Below are 16891 nucleotides of genomic sequence, written 5' to 3' on the forward strand. Positions count from 1 at the left end.
CATACATTCTACAAATCTTTCTTGGGCACTCGCTGTGTGACAGCCACTAAGCTAGATGCTGTGGACACAACGGGAAATGAGAGAGAAGCAATTCTTGCCCTCACAGAGCTCAAAGTGTAGTGGTCGAGGCAGACGTTAAACATTCAGCAAAGATATGCGTGTAAGGGTAAATAGAAATCCAGAAAGAAGAAAATTTTAATTTTCCCTATTGTAAAAATGGTAAAGAGATTCTTCTCTCTGCCTTTTCTTTCAGTGCATTTCTTTAGAATACTTGAAATTTCAAATTCTTTGTTTCTCTTAAAAACCTAAGCCTTTTGCCAACTTTATAACCCAGGAATGTCTTTCTCAAGGACCTGAGAGCCATCTTTTTGAAATGCAATCATCAAGGAATATAGAGTGAAAGACAACAAGAGCCAAACAGAAATTAAAGTAGTGATGGTACAGTTTATGCAGGAACTATTGGAATAGGGGAAGAGAGACCTGAGTACAGAGTTCCATTCTGCATACAACAAGGGTCAGTGGGGACTTACAGCCAACGAGCAAGGTGAAGAGGGTTTGTGGATAAAAAATTACTTAAAGACAACACCACAGATAAGGAGTTTTCTGGCTAAAAAGATTTGATGGAATTATTAAGGAAGGCAGACCAGGATGGTAAGGTATTGAGGATGGGGGAGGTGTGGGATGGATGGAGGAATTCAATCAGATATCATGGTTAGAAGATTTTCCACTAGGATGACCCAGCAGGATTCTTGCTAAAATTAAGGGTGAAGCCTCTTCAGAGAGGATTCAGGGCTGTCTTACTAAAGGTTGATTAAAGATGGAGTCTTTCTTTATAACACCCCTATCTCCCAGTTTCTGTGGGAGGGTAAGAGCTTACTCCAGCAGATGCCTTGCTCCAAAACTACCGTCTTTCATAAAGACATGAGTTTTTCCTCTTTGGATAAAGCCTACTGGCTAACACAGATGGTCATTCCAATTACCAGGTGAATGTAGGATGAACACTGACAAATGGTGCTGTCATGTCCTCTTGTTTGCGGCCTCGTTAATCATTTGAGAACGTGTAGGGGATGGGTTGTATCTGCCTGCAATATAAAGGGATTAGGTCTATTTCCATCTGCCATCTTTGCAGGGGATTTCCTGTGATACAAATCATATTCTGGTTTAACGTTTATTTAGCGATAAAACTGTTTCCTTTGCCTTCTACTGCTGTGGAGAGGTTTTCTGAGTTGCCAAGAGATTTGGGGTTTAATTGTGTTTCCCCAGAAAGGGGAATGAGAATTCTCAAGCACTATTGGTGAAAGGGAAACCTGGGCCAGCCATTCTAGAAAATTCTCAGATGGTATTTTAGTGAAGCCCAATAATTTAGAATTATTGGAGGCAAAAGGCAAAACAATAATTCTATTCCTGGCATATATCCCAGAGAAAATGTCCTTCAGAAAACAATTACAAGGATGTTCAATATCATATTGTTTACTATAGTCAACCTAGATGCCCATCACTAGGGAAACAAATAAAAGATAAAACATGGTAGATGTATATAATGGAATAATGTAGTACAGAAACAACAAACTACATGGATATACAGAAATAAGGATCAATCTTAAAATAGTACTGAAGGAAACACAAGCAAAATACAATTTATAGCACACTAACTTTTACATAAAAAATATGGACACACAAAATAGTACTGCCTGTTTTTCAAAGATAGATGCACAACTCAAGGTTTAAAAGAAACATCAAACTAATGCCTGTTATTGGAATGGGGGTGGAACTGTATATAAAATAAAATAAGGGCCTTATATAGACAAATGATAATACGGTGCTGGGAGCTGAGGATACAATCACCTTTCTGAGCCTGTTGTGTGTGTGTGTGTGCTCAGTTGTGTCTGTTCTGAGCCTGAGGTATAGTAAAAGACACAGAAGAAGGCAGAGGAAAGAATTCTCCCACACAAAGAACTGATCAGCTTTCTAGTGAATTAAGATTACCATCTCTTCTTAAATTCACTGTCCTTCAATTTGCTACCATAAATCTAAATACAAACAGAACGAGGAAGGTAAAATAAGGAGGTTATGTAGTCTCAAGCAGAGTAAGTGCCTTTTTACAATTCCATTCTAGCTGCCCTTTAAGAAAAGCTTGTGCATTAATTACACGTCAACAAATCATGGACAGAGAATATGTGGCTTTTTTAGGTAGACTCATCAGAAACAGCATTATGTTGGTCTAATTAAAATTTTATTTCAGGACATCTCTTACCTTTTAATTGAATCATATATATTCATTACCAGACATTGGTAATAAGAGGACCCCTACCGATGACTTTATGTTGCCACATAATCATCTCTTCCACTGCTGAAGTAAATCCTAAACTGTGCTACCTTCATGTTTTCATGATATATCAAGCTCAAACATGTGACAGCAAATTTTCACAGATAATCTGAAAAATTATTAACTGGAAATTACTGATTTGCATAAGGATCAAATGTCAACAAGAATATAAAAATTAAACTAGCATTTGAAACCTCCAGATTTTTCGTTTTCTGGCATTAAATTTGAAGACATTACAAAGCCAAATTGTAATTTAGATGTCTCCACTATTACCAGTAAGAATAAGGCTTTGGGGGACATCAATCTGACCATCAATTCAAAAGATTTTAGTTAAAGATTTTCTTATTTAGGTCTATAAAGTCATCTTTATTTTGTTTAAATGATTCTTCTGTAATTCAAATGGTGACATGATAAGTGTGCCATAATCAGTGGTACTATATCTTCCCAATTGTTTTCAGGTTCAAGATTCCTTTATCCATAAATAGATGTAAATTTATGTTTTGGCCCTTGTCTAGGGTTATGAACAGACTGAATGAAGAAAAGTCTTCTTTCACTTAGACTGTTTTAGTTTGACTTTTAATAGCTTCAATTTCTATTGTTTCTTGTACAGACACATAAAACTGTATCAAAAAGAAGCTTTAAAATGGGAAAAGGTGATTAACAAGAATGGTCACTGATTCTGCATTCTTCTTCTGGTTTTAACTATAATCACCTTCTGCTCCAAATACCATTCAGAATAAGCTAACAACAAGCAATTCTGTCCTGAGGCAATTGCTCAGGACAAACGCTTTAACTTGGCAACTTATCAGTGGTTACCACTCCACAGCCATATAGTAAACTCTGACTCAACTGCTGACCAAAGCCTTGACCTTTACCTAGAAATAACATTCTTAAAATTACTCATTATATAGTATAAAGAAAACAGTTAGTTCTCTCCCAGTCTTTTACTGATTAGATAAACCACAACAGATTTCTAACAATCCAAAGTAGATAACCCCTATACTGTTATGCAAGAGAGTTGTATTCCCAAAACGAGAAGTTTGATGTACATAATTCACCTGAAGAAGCTGAAGCTGAAGCTGAACAGTTCTGTGAAGACCTACAAGACCTTCTAGAACTAACACCCCAAAAAGATGTCCTTTTCATTATAGAGGACTGGAATGCAAAAGTAGGAAGTCAAGAGATACCTGGAGTAACAGGCAAATTTGGCCTTGGAGTACAAAACGAAGCAGGTCACAGGCTAACAGAGTTTTGCCAAGAGAACTCACTGGGCATAGCGAACACCCTCTTCCAAAAACACAAGAGAAGACTCTACACATGGACACCACCAGATGGTCAAGACTGAAATCAGATTGATTATATTCTTTGCAGCCAAAGACGGAGAAGCTCTACATAGTCAGCAAAAACAAGACTGGGAGGTGACTGTGGCTCAGATCATGAACTCCTTATTGTCAAATTCAGACTTAAATTGAAGAAAGCAGGGAAAACCACTAGACCATTCAGGTATGACCTAAATAAAATCTCTTATGATTATACAGTGGAAGTGACAAATAGATTCAAGGGATTAGATCTGATAGACAGAGTGCCTGAAGAACTGTGGACAGAGGTTCGTGACATTGTACAGGAGGCAGTGATCAAGACCATCCCCAAGAAAAAGAAATCAAAAAAGCAAAATGGTTGTCTGAGAATGCCTTACAAATAGCTGAGAAAAGAAGAGACGCTAAAGGCAAAGGAGAAAAGGAAAGATATACTCATCTGAGGGAGAGTTCCAAAGAACAGCAAGAAGAGATAAGAAAGCCTTCCTCAGTGATCAATGCAAAGAAATAGAGGAAAACAATAGAATGGGAAACACTAGAGATCTCTTCAAGAAAATTAGAGATACCAAGGGAACATTTATGAGCACAATAAAGGACAGAAATAGTATGGACTTAACAGTAGCAAAAGATACTAAGAGGAGGTGGTAAGAATACACAGAAGAACTATACAAAAAAGATCTTCATGACCCAGATAACCACGGTGCTGTGATCATTCACCTAGAGACAGTCATCCTGGAATGCAAAGTCAAGTGGACCTTAGAAAGCATCACTAGGAACAAAGCTAGTGGAGGTGATGGAATTTCAGTTGAGCTATTTCAAATCCTAAAAGATGATGCTGTGAAAGTGCTACACTCAATATGCCAGCAAATCTGGAAAACTCAGGATGGCCACAGGACTGGAAAAGGTCAGTTTGCATTCCAATCCCAAAGAAAGGCAATGCCAAAAAATGTTTAAACTACTGCACAATTGCACTCATATCTCATGCTAGCAAAGTAATGCTCAAAATTCTCCAAGCCAGGCTTCAAGAGTCTGTGAACTGTGAACTCCCAGATGTTCAAGTTGGATTTAGAAAAGGCAGAGGAACCAGAGATCAAATTGCCAACATTCGCTGGATCAAAGAAAAAGCAAGGAGTTCCAGAAACACATCTATTTTTGCTTTATTGACTACACCAAAGCCTTTGACTGTGTGGATCATAACAAACTGTGGAAAATTCTTAAAGCGATGGAAATACGAGACCACCCAACCTGCCTCCTGAGAAATCTGTATGCAGGTCAAGAAGCAACAGTTAGAACTGGACATGGAACAACAGACTGGTTCCAAATCAGGGAAGGAGTAAAAGGCTGTATATTTTCCCCCCGCTTATTTAATTTATATGCAGAGTGCATCATGAAAAATGCTGGGCTGGATGAAACACAAGCTGAAATCAAGATTGCCGGGAGAAATATCAATATCCTCAGATATGCAGATGACACCACCCTTATGGCAGAAAGCAAAGAACTAAAGAGCCTCTTGATGAAAGGGAAAGAGGAGAGTGAAAAAAGTAGGCTTAAAACTCAACATTCAGAAAACTGAGATCATGACATCTGGTCCCATCAGTTCAGTTCAGTTCAGTTCAGTTCAGTTGCTCAGTCATGTCTGACTCTTTGTGACCCCATGAACTGCAGCACGCCAGGCCTCCCTGCCCATCACCAACTCCCGGAGTTTACACAGACTCATGTCCATTGAGTCGGTGATGCCATCCAACCATCTCATTCTCTATCATGCCCTTCTCCTCCTGCCTTCAATCTTTCCCAGCATCAGGGTCTTTTCAAATGAGTCAGCTCTTCGCATCAGGTGGCCAGAGTATTGGAGTTACAGCTTCAACATCAGTCCTTCCAATGAACACCCAGGACTGATTTCCTTTAGGATGGACTGGTTGGATATCCTTGCAATCCAAGGGACTCTCAAGAGTCTTCTCCAACACCACAGTTCAAAAGCATCAATTCTTCTGTGCTCAGCTTTCTTTATAGTCCAACTCTCACATCCATACATGACTACTGGAAATAACATAGCCTTGATTAGATGGACCTTTGTTGACAAACAATATCTCTACTCTTTAACATGCTCTCTAGGTCGGTCACAACTTTTCTTCCAAGGAGTAAGTGTCTTTTAATTTCATGGCTGCAGCCACCACTTGCAGTGATTTTGGAGCTCCCCAAAATAAAAGTCATCCACTGAACTTCATGGCAAACAGATGGGGAAACAGTGGAAACAGTGGCTGATTTTTTTTTTGGGGGGGGGGGGCTCCAAAATCACCGCAGATGGTGACTGCAGACATGAAATTAAAAGACGCTTGATCCTTGGTAGAAAAGCTATGACCAACCTAGACAGCATATTAAAAAGCAGACACATTACTTTACCAACAAAGGTCTGTCTAGTCAAAGCTATGGTTTTCCCAGTAGTCATGTATGGATATGAGAGTTGGACTATAAAGAAACCTGAGTGCCGAAGAATTGATGCTTTCAAGCTGTGGTGTTGGAGAAGACTCTTGAGAGTCCCTTGGACTGCAAGGAGAATCAACCAGTCCATCCTAAAGGAAATCAGTCCTGAATATTCATTGGAAGGACTGATGATGAAGCTGAAGCTCTAATACTTGGCCATCTGATGTGAAGAACCGAGTCATTGGAAAAAACCCTGATGCTGGGAAAGATTGAAGGCAGGAGGAGAATGGGATGACAGAGGATGAGATGGTTGGATGGCATCACCGACTCAGTGGACATGAGTTTGAGTAGTCTCCGGGAGTTGGTGATGGACAGGGAAGCCTGGCATGCTGCAGTCTATGGGGTCGCAAAGAGTAGGATAGGACTGAGCGACTGAACTGAACTGAACTGAATTCATCTAATTGACTTCTGATCCAATTTCTTAATCTAAAAATTTAGATATTGAAACTATTGTTATCTATACACTCTATAGTCAGGTCATCTTGTTCAATTAGATTTTCAGAGATGATAATACAAATCAGATTTTTCTGGTCTTTTTTTAAATCTCCTAAACCACAAGTCTTTTAATTAATTTTAGTTAATTAATGACAAACTGAAATTTCTGAGGAATAAAAAACATGCAAGTAAAACTCATCTTTTTCTATGTTTATGATGTTTACATTTATATATGTTACCTAAACGGTCAATATTACAAGTAAAATATTTGAAATGAAAATATAGTAAAATATCTGCAGTCATATGTTTCACGAGAAAGCAGTTTTAAAATATAGTCTATTGAATGAGGCAGCCACCTGGTGACAGAAAACAGAACTTACACTATTTTGCATGAACTGAACGTCATAAATATTCTACACAAATCAACCTCAAAAACATAATAGCGCTGTCCAACAGAAACCTAATAGAAATCACACAGGTAATTTAAATTTTAAATTTTCTAATCGCCTCTTTTAAAATGTAAAAAAAAAGAAAACAACCAGTAGTTTTAATAAAGTATTTTCACGTAACCCAATGTATGAAAACTATTTATCATTTCAACATGTGATCAATACATATATGTTTCATGCTAGGTCTTCAAAACACAGTGTGTGTTTCATAGTACATCTCAGTTCGGACAAGCCACCTTTCACGCAGCTGTAGCTAAATGGCCACCATGTGGAACAGTGCTTATCTAGAGAATGAAATGAGACCAGCAGTTTGATAGCCTAAGTTCATTCATTTCTCAGCCCTCTGCCCACTCTTAAAAGTTCCTCCCATCCCCTCTTTAAATTTTATTTTGTAAAAGTTTGGCCACCAGTATACTTTGGAGTGCTTAAACGACCCTCAAAAGCCTGTCGGCGAACGACAAGAAGACCGTTGGAGGGTCCAGGTCTTCTCTGGAGATCACTAAGGCGTTAGCTTGGCCTGCGCTGTCCTTCGATGCGGCTCGCTCTGCGCTCAGCGGCTTCCGGCTGCGGTCAGGTACATTCCTGGAGAGCGGCGGTCGCCGGCGTTTGGACCGAGGCGCGCGTGGGGATATCAGGGCCTGGGGTGTCTGGCCGCCTTGTGACATCACAGCATCATGCTTTGGGGGTTCAAGTTCAGCGAGGCTCCTGGCTTCCAGACCCCGAAGGTCAAAGATGTTCAGTGGGAAACAGCCGGGACTGGGAGAGGCAACGACTAGGTATCCGCTGTAAGTCGCTGCTTCCCATGCGGGGCTCTGATCCGGCGAAGGCGGGTGAAAAGACACATGCAGAGTCCAAAACACCCGCGGAGCGGGGCATTCCTCCCCACCATTTCCCAGGAGCACCAGCGGGGTCTTCCGGATGGACCCCTACCTCTGCTGATTGGTTGTGGCTTGCTGCCACGTGACCCAGAAACGGGTCGGCCACCGCTTTCCCCGCCCCTCTCACCCCCTCCCCACCCGGAGGTCGCGGGAGGCGGAGAGCAGGTTTCCTAGGTAACCGCAGCGGGCAGTTGTGTACACACCAGGCCCCAGGAAAGGGAGGGTGTCCAGCCTGCTGCTGCAAGACCAGGATTAAGAGGCGGGAGTGGACTCGACTCTGTCTCCGATTGCCCCGGAATCCATCCTGTCTGTGGGATAAGGTGAGTGACTATAACCTGGTGGCCTTTGGGAGTACCTCACCTCTAAGCAAGACCCAGGAGTCTTTGCTCCCCTCTCCTCAGTCTCTGGCCACACCAGGAGGAAGATACGAGAAAAGCAACGTTGAGGTCAAAAGACCCTTGTAATGGTGCAGTGGAGGTGATGATAATAATGAGAGACAGTGACGTGACTTTATCTGAGGCCATCAGGTTTACCGGAGCAAAGCTGAAGAAGAAAAGGAGAGGGAGGGTGGCACACAGCCATCTGTGCAGCCTTTACTGAGAAAAGGAAGTGCTCCTTGGACACCCTTGGTACCGCTCACCTAGAACTGGAAGGGCATTTGTTTGGCGCCTCAGTAATAATAGATGGGATTCTGATCGCTTTATACCCAAAACGGGAAACAATTTGACCATACAGGCCTTCTAGTTTGTAGAAAAGAAATTGATTTTCTCACAATGACACTTTCCCCAGCTCTCATGGCAGACAGAAACATGGTCCTTTGAACTCTAATTATTGTTCTACTCTGACCAGTCATGTAAAACTTAAGGTATTGGGTTGGCCAAATGCTTTAGGTATCATCTTGTGGAAAACCCAAATGAACTTTTAAGCCAACCCAATATTTCTTTAAGTTATACCATATAGGACCCTGTGGCATGACAACTAATTCAAACCATGCAATAAATTGTTATCAAATACTAAGCATGTGTCAGGCACTGTGATAGGGTTATTGTCCCTGCCTTCAGTGACCATGTAACCTGGTAAGAAACAAAGACCTGGAAATATCACAGTACAGTAGGACAGGTGTATATATGCCATATTCTGGCCTTTATTGGAATTATGAGCAGGAGAATGATTATAATACAGACAGAATTAAAGTCTTCACACAGAAGGCCCTTGATTTAAATTTTTAAGGACATATGGAGTATGCCATAAAGTCAAGGGAAAGTTAGGGGAAACAGCATATGCCAAAGTACAGAAATATCCCATGCCATTCAGAGAACTGTAGTTGTGGCCAGAGCCTGGGATGCTCTCAGAAATTTGTAGTTGATGAGCTTGAAAGGTAGGCAGGAGTTAGAGTTTGGACACCATGAATTCCGTAAATTCATGCCTACTCCCCTTAGTAGCATGAGCGAATTTCCCTTTTCGGAGGTTGCTGGCTTCCCAGGTGACTCAGTGTGGTAAAGAATCCACCTGCAGTGCGGGAGACACAGGAGATGTGGGTTCAATTTCTGGGTCGGGAAGGTCACCTGGAGAAGGATAATGGCAACCCACTCCAGTATTCTTGCCTGGAGAATCCTATGGACAAGGGAGCCTGGCAGGCTACAGTCCATGGAGTCGCAAAGATCAGACATGACTGAGTAATTGGCGTCATGGTAGTGTAGAGGATAGATTGGCAGAAGTGAGACTATAGGGAAAACTTCAGTTAAGTTGAAGTAATGAAAACCTGAATCAAAGCAGAAGCAATTGGATAGAGGGAAGGAAAAAAAAACTTGATAGACATTTAACAAGTACATTTTAGAAGTATGTATATGCGGAATGATTTAATGAATGAGCAAGAGTGGGGGAAAGAATGAAAGCGTGATTGAGCATCAGTTCCAGGCTTCTTACTTGAATAATTAGAACAGTGATGTCATTTACCAAGAGAAAATATGTATCAGGAGAAGCAGGTTGGCTAGAAAATATAATGAGTTCAGTTTTGAACATACTGAGTTTGAGACTCATTCTGATGGAGCTTTCCATGTGGGTGGTTGGGTTATTGCACAGAAAAAAGAAAGATAAAAAATTTTTCACCAAGAAGAAAACTATTAATCAGAAAATTAGGCATTAAATAACAATTAGAGAAAAGTCAAGGAGAAAAAGTCAAACCAAAAAAGAAAACTTAAAGAGTCATCAGCATCATCAGATTTCATCTCAGAGTCAAGTTAAGAGCTAAAACATGTCCAGTGTCTTTGGCATTAAACCAGTGTTGACCTGGAAAAAGAAGATGCAGTTGCCTGAGGTGTCCCCACTGAGACAGCAGTAAATTGAGAACTGAATAGAGGTAATGAAGTGTTGCTAATTACTCCCCTATGTTTGCTAATACTCTAATATGGTGCTAATGACATATCTAAAAGGTTTTTGTAAAGGGATCTAAAATCAGCTAATCATTGAATATAGGATAGGAGAACTTTTTTTTAAAGGTAATAATGACCTAATATTTGTATATGAAGAGAAAAGAGACCCTAGAGAAGGAAAGATGGGAATAAATGAAAAGAAGAAAAATTTGGCAGATCAGTGTTCTGAAGAGTCTGAAGAGAATGGGTTGAGTACACAGGAAAAGGGATTCATTTGGGACAGGAGAAAGAATACTTTTTCTAAGATGAATCAGAAAATGAAATAAACACAGTTGACTCTTGAACAATTCACATATAACTCATAGTTAACCAGCTTATCCTTCATTTCTCCTTATCCTCAAATTCAGGAAGGCATGGACCGTGTCAGTCAGTCATTTCAGTTGCTCAGTCGTGTCCAACTCTTTGTGACCCAATGGACTGCAGCACACCAGGCTTCCCTGTCCATCACCAACTCCTGGAGCTTGCTCAAATTCATGGCCATCGAGTCAGTGATGCCATCCAATCATCTCATCCTCTGTCATCCCCTTTTCTTCTTGCCTTCAGTCTTTCCCAGCATCAGGGTCTCCTCCAATGAATCAGTTCTTCACATCAGGTGGCCAAAGTATTGGAGCTTCAGCTTCAGCATCAGTCCTTCCAATGAATATTCAGGACTGATTTCCTTTAGGTTTGACTTGTTTGATCTCCTTGCAGTCCAAGGGACTCTCAAGTGTTTTCTCCAACGCCACAGTTCAAAAGCATCAGTTCTTCACCACTTAGCTTTTTTTATGGTCTAACTCTCATAAGCATACATGACTACTGGAAAAGTCATACCTTTGACTAGACGGACCGTTGTCAGTAAAGTAATATTTCTGCTTTTTAATATGCTGTTTAGATTTGTCATAGCTTTTCTTCCAGGGAGCAAGCATCTTTTAATTTAATGTCTACAGTCACCATCTGCAGTGATTTTGGAGCCCAAGAAAATAAAGTCTGTTACTGTTTCCATTGTTTCCCCATCTGCTTGCCATGAAGTGATGGGACCAGATGCCATGATCTTAGTTTTCTGATTGTTGAGTTTTAAGCCAGCTTTTTCACCCTCCTCTTTCACTTTCATCAAGAGGCTCTTAGTTCCCTGCCATAAGGGTGGTGTCATTTGCATATCTGAGGTATTGATATTTCTCCCTGCAATCTTGATTCCAGCTTGTGCTTCATCCAGTCTGGCATTATGCATGATGAACCATGTAGTGCTATAGTATTTACTATGGGAAAATATTTGCATATAAGCGGGCCTGTGCAGTTTAAACCTGTGTTACTCAAGGGTCAGCTATATATTTTAAGAGGTATGGGAATTTAAGAAGTGTCTATCTCATGGCATCATAGCATCATTGTTCTCTGTGAAAATAGGAACAAGATCATCTACTGAGTGAGAGAGAGAACTTGAGGTGAGTGGTGAAAGTTTAAAATAGTCCAGATGTTGTGAATCTCGGGTCTGTATCTCTGGTCCTACTCTTTAGGAGAGGAAGTTGAAGAGGAAAATATAAAATATCTGTTGTTGGATTCAACTCAGGTTAGAGACAGTGCATTCGTAGTGATTTCAACTCACATGACCAACCAGTCAAGTGAAATCTTTCAGCAGCACTCCAGAGCAGAGATCAGAAGTGACTGGATCAATCCAAGGCTTGAGATTTGAAGGATGAAAGCTATAGATGCTCCTGGTGGCTCCTGACTCCCTGGAGAAACTTGAGAAGACCTGCAGCTTCTTAGATGGACAGGTCCTGAAAAGAGGTTTCCCAGGTGCAGGAGAGTGAGTACAAGCTGGGCATCAGGACACTCACCTCTAGATGGAATCAGAAGTTGGAAGCCTTAGGACCACTTGAGTTTGGAGAAAACATAGAAGGTTTGTGAATGCCAGGAAGGTCCATAATTATGTATTATTAATTATGCACAATCAAATAATTCAGATGTAGTTATAAAAATTTTATAATTTGAGGGTTTTAAGTTAAATTTTGTTTCACTAACTAACTATTGAATTACAACAGGGTTTTTCCTAAGTGAGGGCACTGGTGAAGAGAAGTTAAGGTGAAGTGAAAAAAAGGTTGATATCGCAAATATGCATATTTCTCTCTGAAGAAAAAGTAGTCTTTGAAAAAGAATAGATTCATGTATATGTATAACTGAATCGCTTTGCTGTACAACTGAAACTATCACAACATTGATAATCAACTATACTTCAACATAAAATAAAAAGTTTGAAAGAATAAAGAAAAAATAGTCTTCTTGAATAAATGGAGAGTTATATCTTGTTCTAAAGGAAGATTCCATACTGGAAAGGTGGAAGTTCTCCCTAAATTAATTTTTACAATCTAATCTCAGTCAGAGTCCCAAGTGAATTTTTAAAACTAAATGCAAAATAATTATAAATCTTATTTGGAAAAATAAATATGAAAGAATAACCAGGGAATTTCAAAAAAAAAAGAAATGAGGTAGAAATTTACAATATAAATCAGTTATTAATACAAGATAATACTGTAGGAATAAATAGAGCTAACAGAAAGCACAGATTAGAAAATCCAAAATTAGACTCAGGTACATATGATAATTTAGTGAATAATGAAAGGAGCAGTTAATATCTTCTCTAATAGATATCTTGGGCATAGACTATAGGCTAGAAAACTTGGATGCTGTTTGGTGACTCTGGGGGTGCTAAAGGCAGGCTTTGTCCCTTGTGTGGTGGTGGGCAGACAGACTTTTCCTTTGGTGCTCACAGACATTAAACCAGAATGTAGTGGCCCTCCTTTACTTGGGATGCCATCCAAGTAAACCTAGGAGGGAAGACTGTAGTCTGGATCTCTATATGGGCCTCTGATGGAGTATCTAAACTCCTTCAGGTAGTTCTTTGCTGCATGCTCCCTTGTCTGGCCACTCCTATGCTGTAATATTTGGGGATTGTCCAAGAATAGTATAAAGAGACAGCTGCCGATTGGAAGCAGGGAAGGAATGATCAGTATTACTTTCAGTAGATCTATCGTCTAACCGCTGCTCACCATCTTCACTACAACCACCCAGTTTCAGCTGCCACCCTTTCTCACCTTATTACAACTGCTCCTTGACTGATTTCCTTGCTTCTCCCATCAACCCCTGCAGTCCATTTTCAACACAGTAGCTAGGGCAATCCTTCTCAAAACCCAAGACAGCTCGTGTTATTCTTTCATTCAAAATCCTCATATAGCTTTACATCTTATTCAAAAAGAAATCCACCCCACAGTACTTCTCTGACTTCACATCCTACCAGTTTTCCACATGCTAGCAAGGTAATGCTCAGAATCCTTCAAGCTAAGATTTAACAATACATGAACTGAGAACTTCCAGATGAACAAGCTGGATTTTAAAAGGGCAGAGGAACCAGAAATCAAATTGCCAACATCCGTTAGATCATAGAGAAAGCAAGGAATTAAAAAAAATCTATTTCTGCTTCATTGGCTGCATTGAAGTCTTTGACTGTGTGGATCCAACAAGCTGGAAAATTCTTCAAGAGATGGGAATACTAGACCACCTTACCTGCCTCTTGAGAAACTTGTATGCAAGTCAAGAGGCAACAGTGAGAACTGGACGTGGAACAATGAATTGATTCAAAATTGGGAAAGGAGTGCGTCAAGGCTGTATATTGTCATCCTGCTTATTTAACTTATATGCAGAGTACATCATGAGAAATACTGAGTTGGCTGAAACTCAAGCTGGAATCAAGATTTCAGGGAGAAATATCAATAACCTCAGATATGCAGATGACACCACCCTAATGGCAGAAAGTGAAGAGGAACTAAAAAGCTTCCTGATGAAGGTGAAAGAGGAGAGTGAAACAGCTGGCTTAAAACTCAACAATCAGAAAACTAAGATCATGGCATCTGGTCCCATCACTTCATGGCAAATAGATGGGGAAACAATGGAACAGTGACAAATTTTATTTTCTTGGGCTCCAAAATCACTGTAGATGGTGACTGCACCCATGAAATTAAACAATGCTTGCTCCTTGGAAGAAAAGCTACAATAAACCTAGACAGTGTATTAAAAGGCAGAGATATCATTTTGCCGACAAAGGTTCATCTAGTCAAAGCTATGGTTTTTCCAGTAGTCATGTATGGATATGAGAGTTGGACCATTGAGAAAGCTGAGCCCTGAAGAATTGATGCTTTTGAGCTGTGGTGCTGGAGAAGACTCTTGAGAGTCCCTTGGACAGCAAGGAAATAAAACCAGTCAAACCTAAAGGAAATCAGTCCTGAATATTCATTGGAAGGACTGATGCTGAAGCTGAAACTCCAGTACTTTGGCCACCTGATGCAAAGAGCCGACTCGTTGGAAATGACCCTGATTCTGGGAAATACTGATGGCATGAGGAGAAGGGAGCGACAGAGGATGAGAGGTTGGATGGTATCACTGCTCAATGGACGTGAGTTTGAGCAAATTCTGGGTGATAGTGAAGGACAGGGAATCCCGGTGTCCTGCAGTCCACAGGGTCGCAAAGAGTCAAACAAATCTGAGTGACTGAACAACAATATATTAAGACCAGGATTCCTATATTTTTATTTTTATTTATTTAAATTATTTATTTATTTTACTTTACAACATTGTATTGGTTTTATATTTTTCTAAATAGTATTTGTCTGGAATAATATAATGAATATATTACAGTCTTTTGGACTCTGTGGGAGAAGGTGAGGGTGGGATGATTTGGGAGAATGGCATTGAAACATGTATATTATCATATGTGAAACAGATCGCCAGTCCAGGTTCGATGCATGAGACAGGGTGCTCGGGGCTGGTGCACTGGGATGACCCAGAGGGATGGGATGGGGAGGGAGGTGGATGGGGGGTTTAGGATGGGGAACACATGTACACCCATGGTGGATTCATGTCAATGTATTGCAAAACCAATACAATATTGTAAAGTAATTAGCCTCCAATTAAAATAAAAAAGTTTATATTAAAATAAAATAAAAATTAATGATAGTAGCCTACATTTTATTGAAGCTATGTAGTTATTTAGTATTTCATACCATTAAGAAGTTGACTAGTTCATTTTAATAAACACTTATTGCCATGCCTATTGTATGTTACTAAGTCCTGAGGATTCTTTTCTTTGCTAACTATACTTAGAAAACTGTATTCAGTTTGGGACATCACAACATAATAGAAAGAATGAACTGGAACTGATTCAAGGAAGAAAAACAAGAATCTTTCTAGTAAGAGAACTAAAAGTCATGAAGTTGGGGCAAGATAAAGGTATAGATGAGAGCTGATTATGTTCTTAAACTATTAAAGGCTCATAAAGTGGAAGAAAAATTATGCTTGTTTTATTTGAATGCAGGAGATAAAATGACAGTGAATGGGGACGAGTTATGGAGAGACAGAATTAAGTTCAGAATAAAAAAATAACTTTCTAAGAGAATATTTCAGATATGGAATGGACTGTCTTGGGGTCTAGACATTCTTGGTAATGTACTGTTGGAAAATGTTAAGTCAGAGGTGAGTAAGTCCACCTAAGTAATGTTAAGATCGCTTTACATGATATGGCATGACTCTGGTACTTACTTCAACTTTTCCTTTTTCTTAACAGATATATTATTATAACCTTTATTTTTAATGGAAGATGATTGAAAGTGAAAACATAAACCAACACGACATAATTAAAGAACTGGTGAGTCAAAACCAGATTTCTTTTCAACTACATTTGTAAGAATATTAAATGAAACATTTTTACACCTCTCTGGATTTTATCTAGAGATTTCTTCTATGATCTTTGGAAGTAGAGAAAAACCATATATGTGGTACAGCTTTTCTCCTTGTGAGTCAAAATGTCATCAGTAAAACACAGTTTATAATTTCTAATATCAAAAATAATTTATTATTTTAAAAAGGTAATAACCCAATTTCTTTTTTGAAAACAGTGTTTATGCAATGGTTTATCTTATGAGATGATTGGACAAGAAGGATCAGATACTTCAAAACTGGAAATGTTTTTCTCAGGGTATCCTCGTATAGTTGGATTGTCATTATTTCCTAACTTAACAAGTCTCACAGTTGTTGCTCAAGATATAAAAGAAATTTCAGGACTAGAAACTTGTTTACAGCTTAAAGAACTTTGGATTGCTGAATGCTGCATAGAGGTAAGTCTAAACATAACCTTACGTGAAGTATTTGTACTAAATTATTTGGCTTTGGAAAATAATTCATTGAAGTATATGCTTGAGGCATGGATCAAAACAGATAAATTCATACATGATGAATTAAACCCTTCACCCAGTAAAACAAAAGAAACATTTAAATGGGCAAAATATAAAACTAGATGTATACAAAGGATAAAATAGAAATAACCTAAAAATAGACACATTTTACTTTTTAATAATTAAATCAGATCAAGTAATACCCATTGCTTCATAGTAAAACTGGTTTATTTTAACACTATTGGTTGTGTGAAAATTATAACATCTGTATTGAAAAGCCATATTGCAGAATAAATCAAGAGCCAGAGATAGGTATATACCTTTTGACTCAGAAATCCCTATTCTAAGATTTTATCCTAGAGAAGTAATTAAAAGCAGAA

General features: G+C 39.2%; 1 protein-coding gene across 1 annotated transcript in view; it reads left to right on the forward strand.

Annotated features, from left to right (window-relative positions):
* Positions 1–15937: 15937 nt before the first annotated feature.
* LRRC9 (leucine rich repeat containing 9) overlaps positions 15938–16891 on the forward strand; it is a 103280-nt gene continuing 102326 nt past the window's right edge. Inside the window, exons 1-2 of the mRNA XM_065940612.1 lie at positions 15938–15985; positions 16236–16454. Of these exons, the coding sequence (XP_065796684.1) occupies positions 15938–15985; positions 16236–16454 (267 nt within the window). The remainder of the gene's footprint in view (positions 15986–16235; positions 16455–16891) is intronic.

The sequence above is a fragment of the Muntiacus reevesi genome, chromosome 7 (assembly GCF_963930625.1).
Source record: "Muntiacus reevesi chromosome 7, mMunRee1.1, whole genome shotgun sequence".
NCBI classification, from domain to species: Eukaryota; Metazoa; Chordata; class Mammalia; order Artiodactyla; family Cervidae; genus Muntiacus; species Muntiacus reevesi.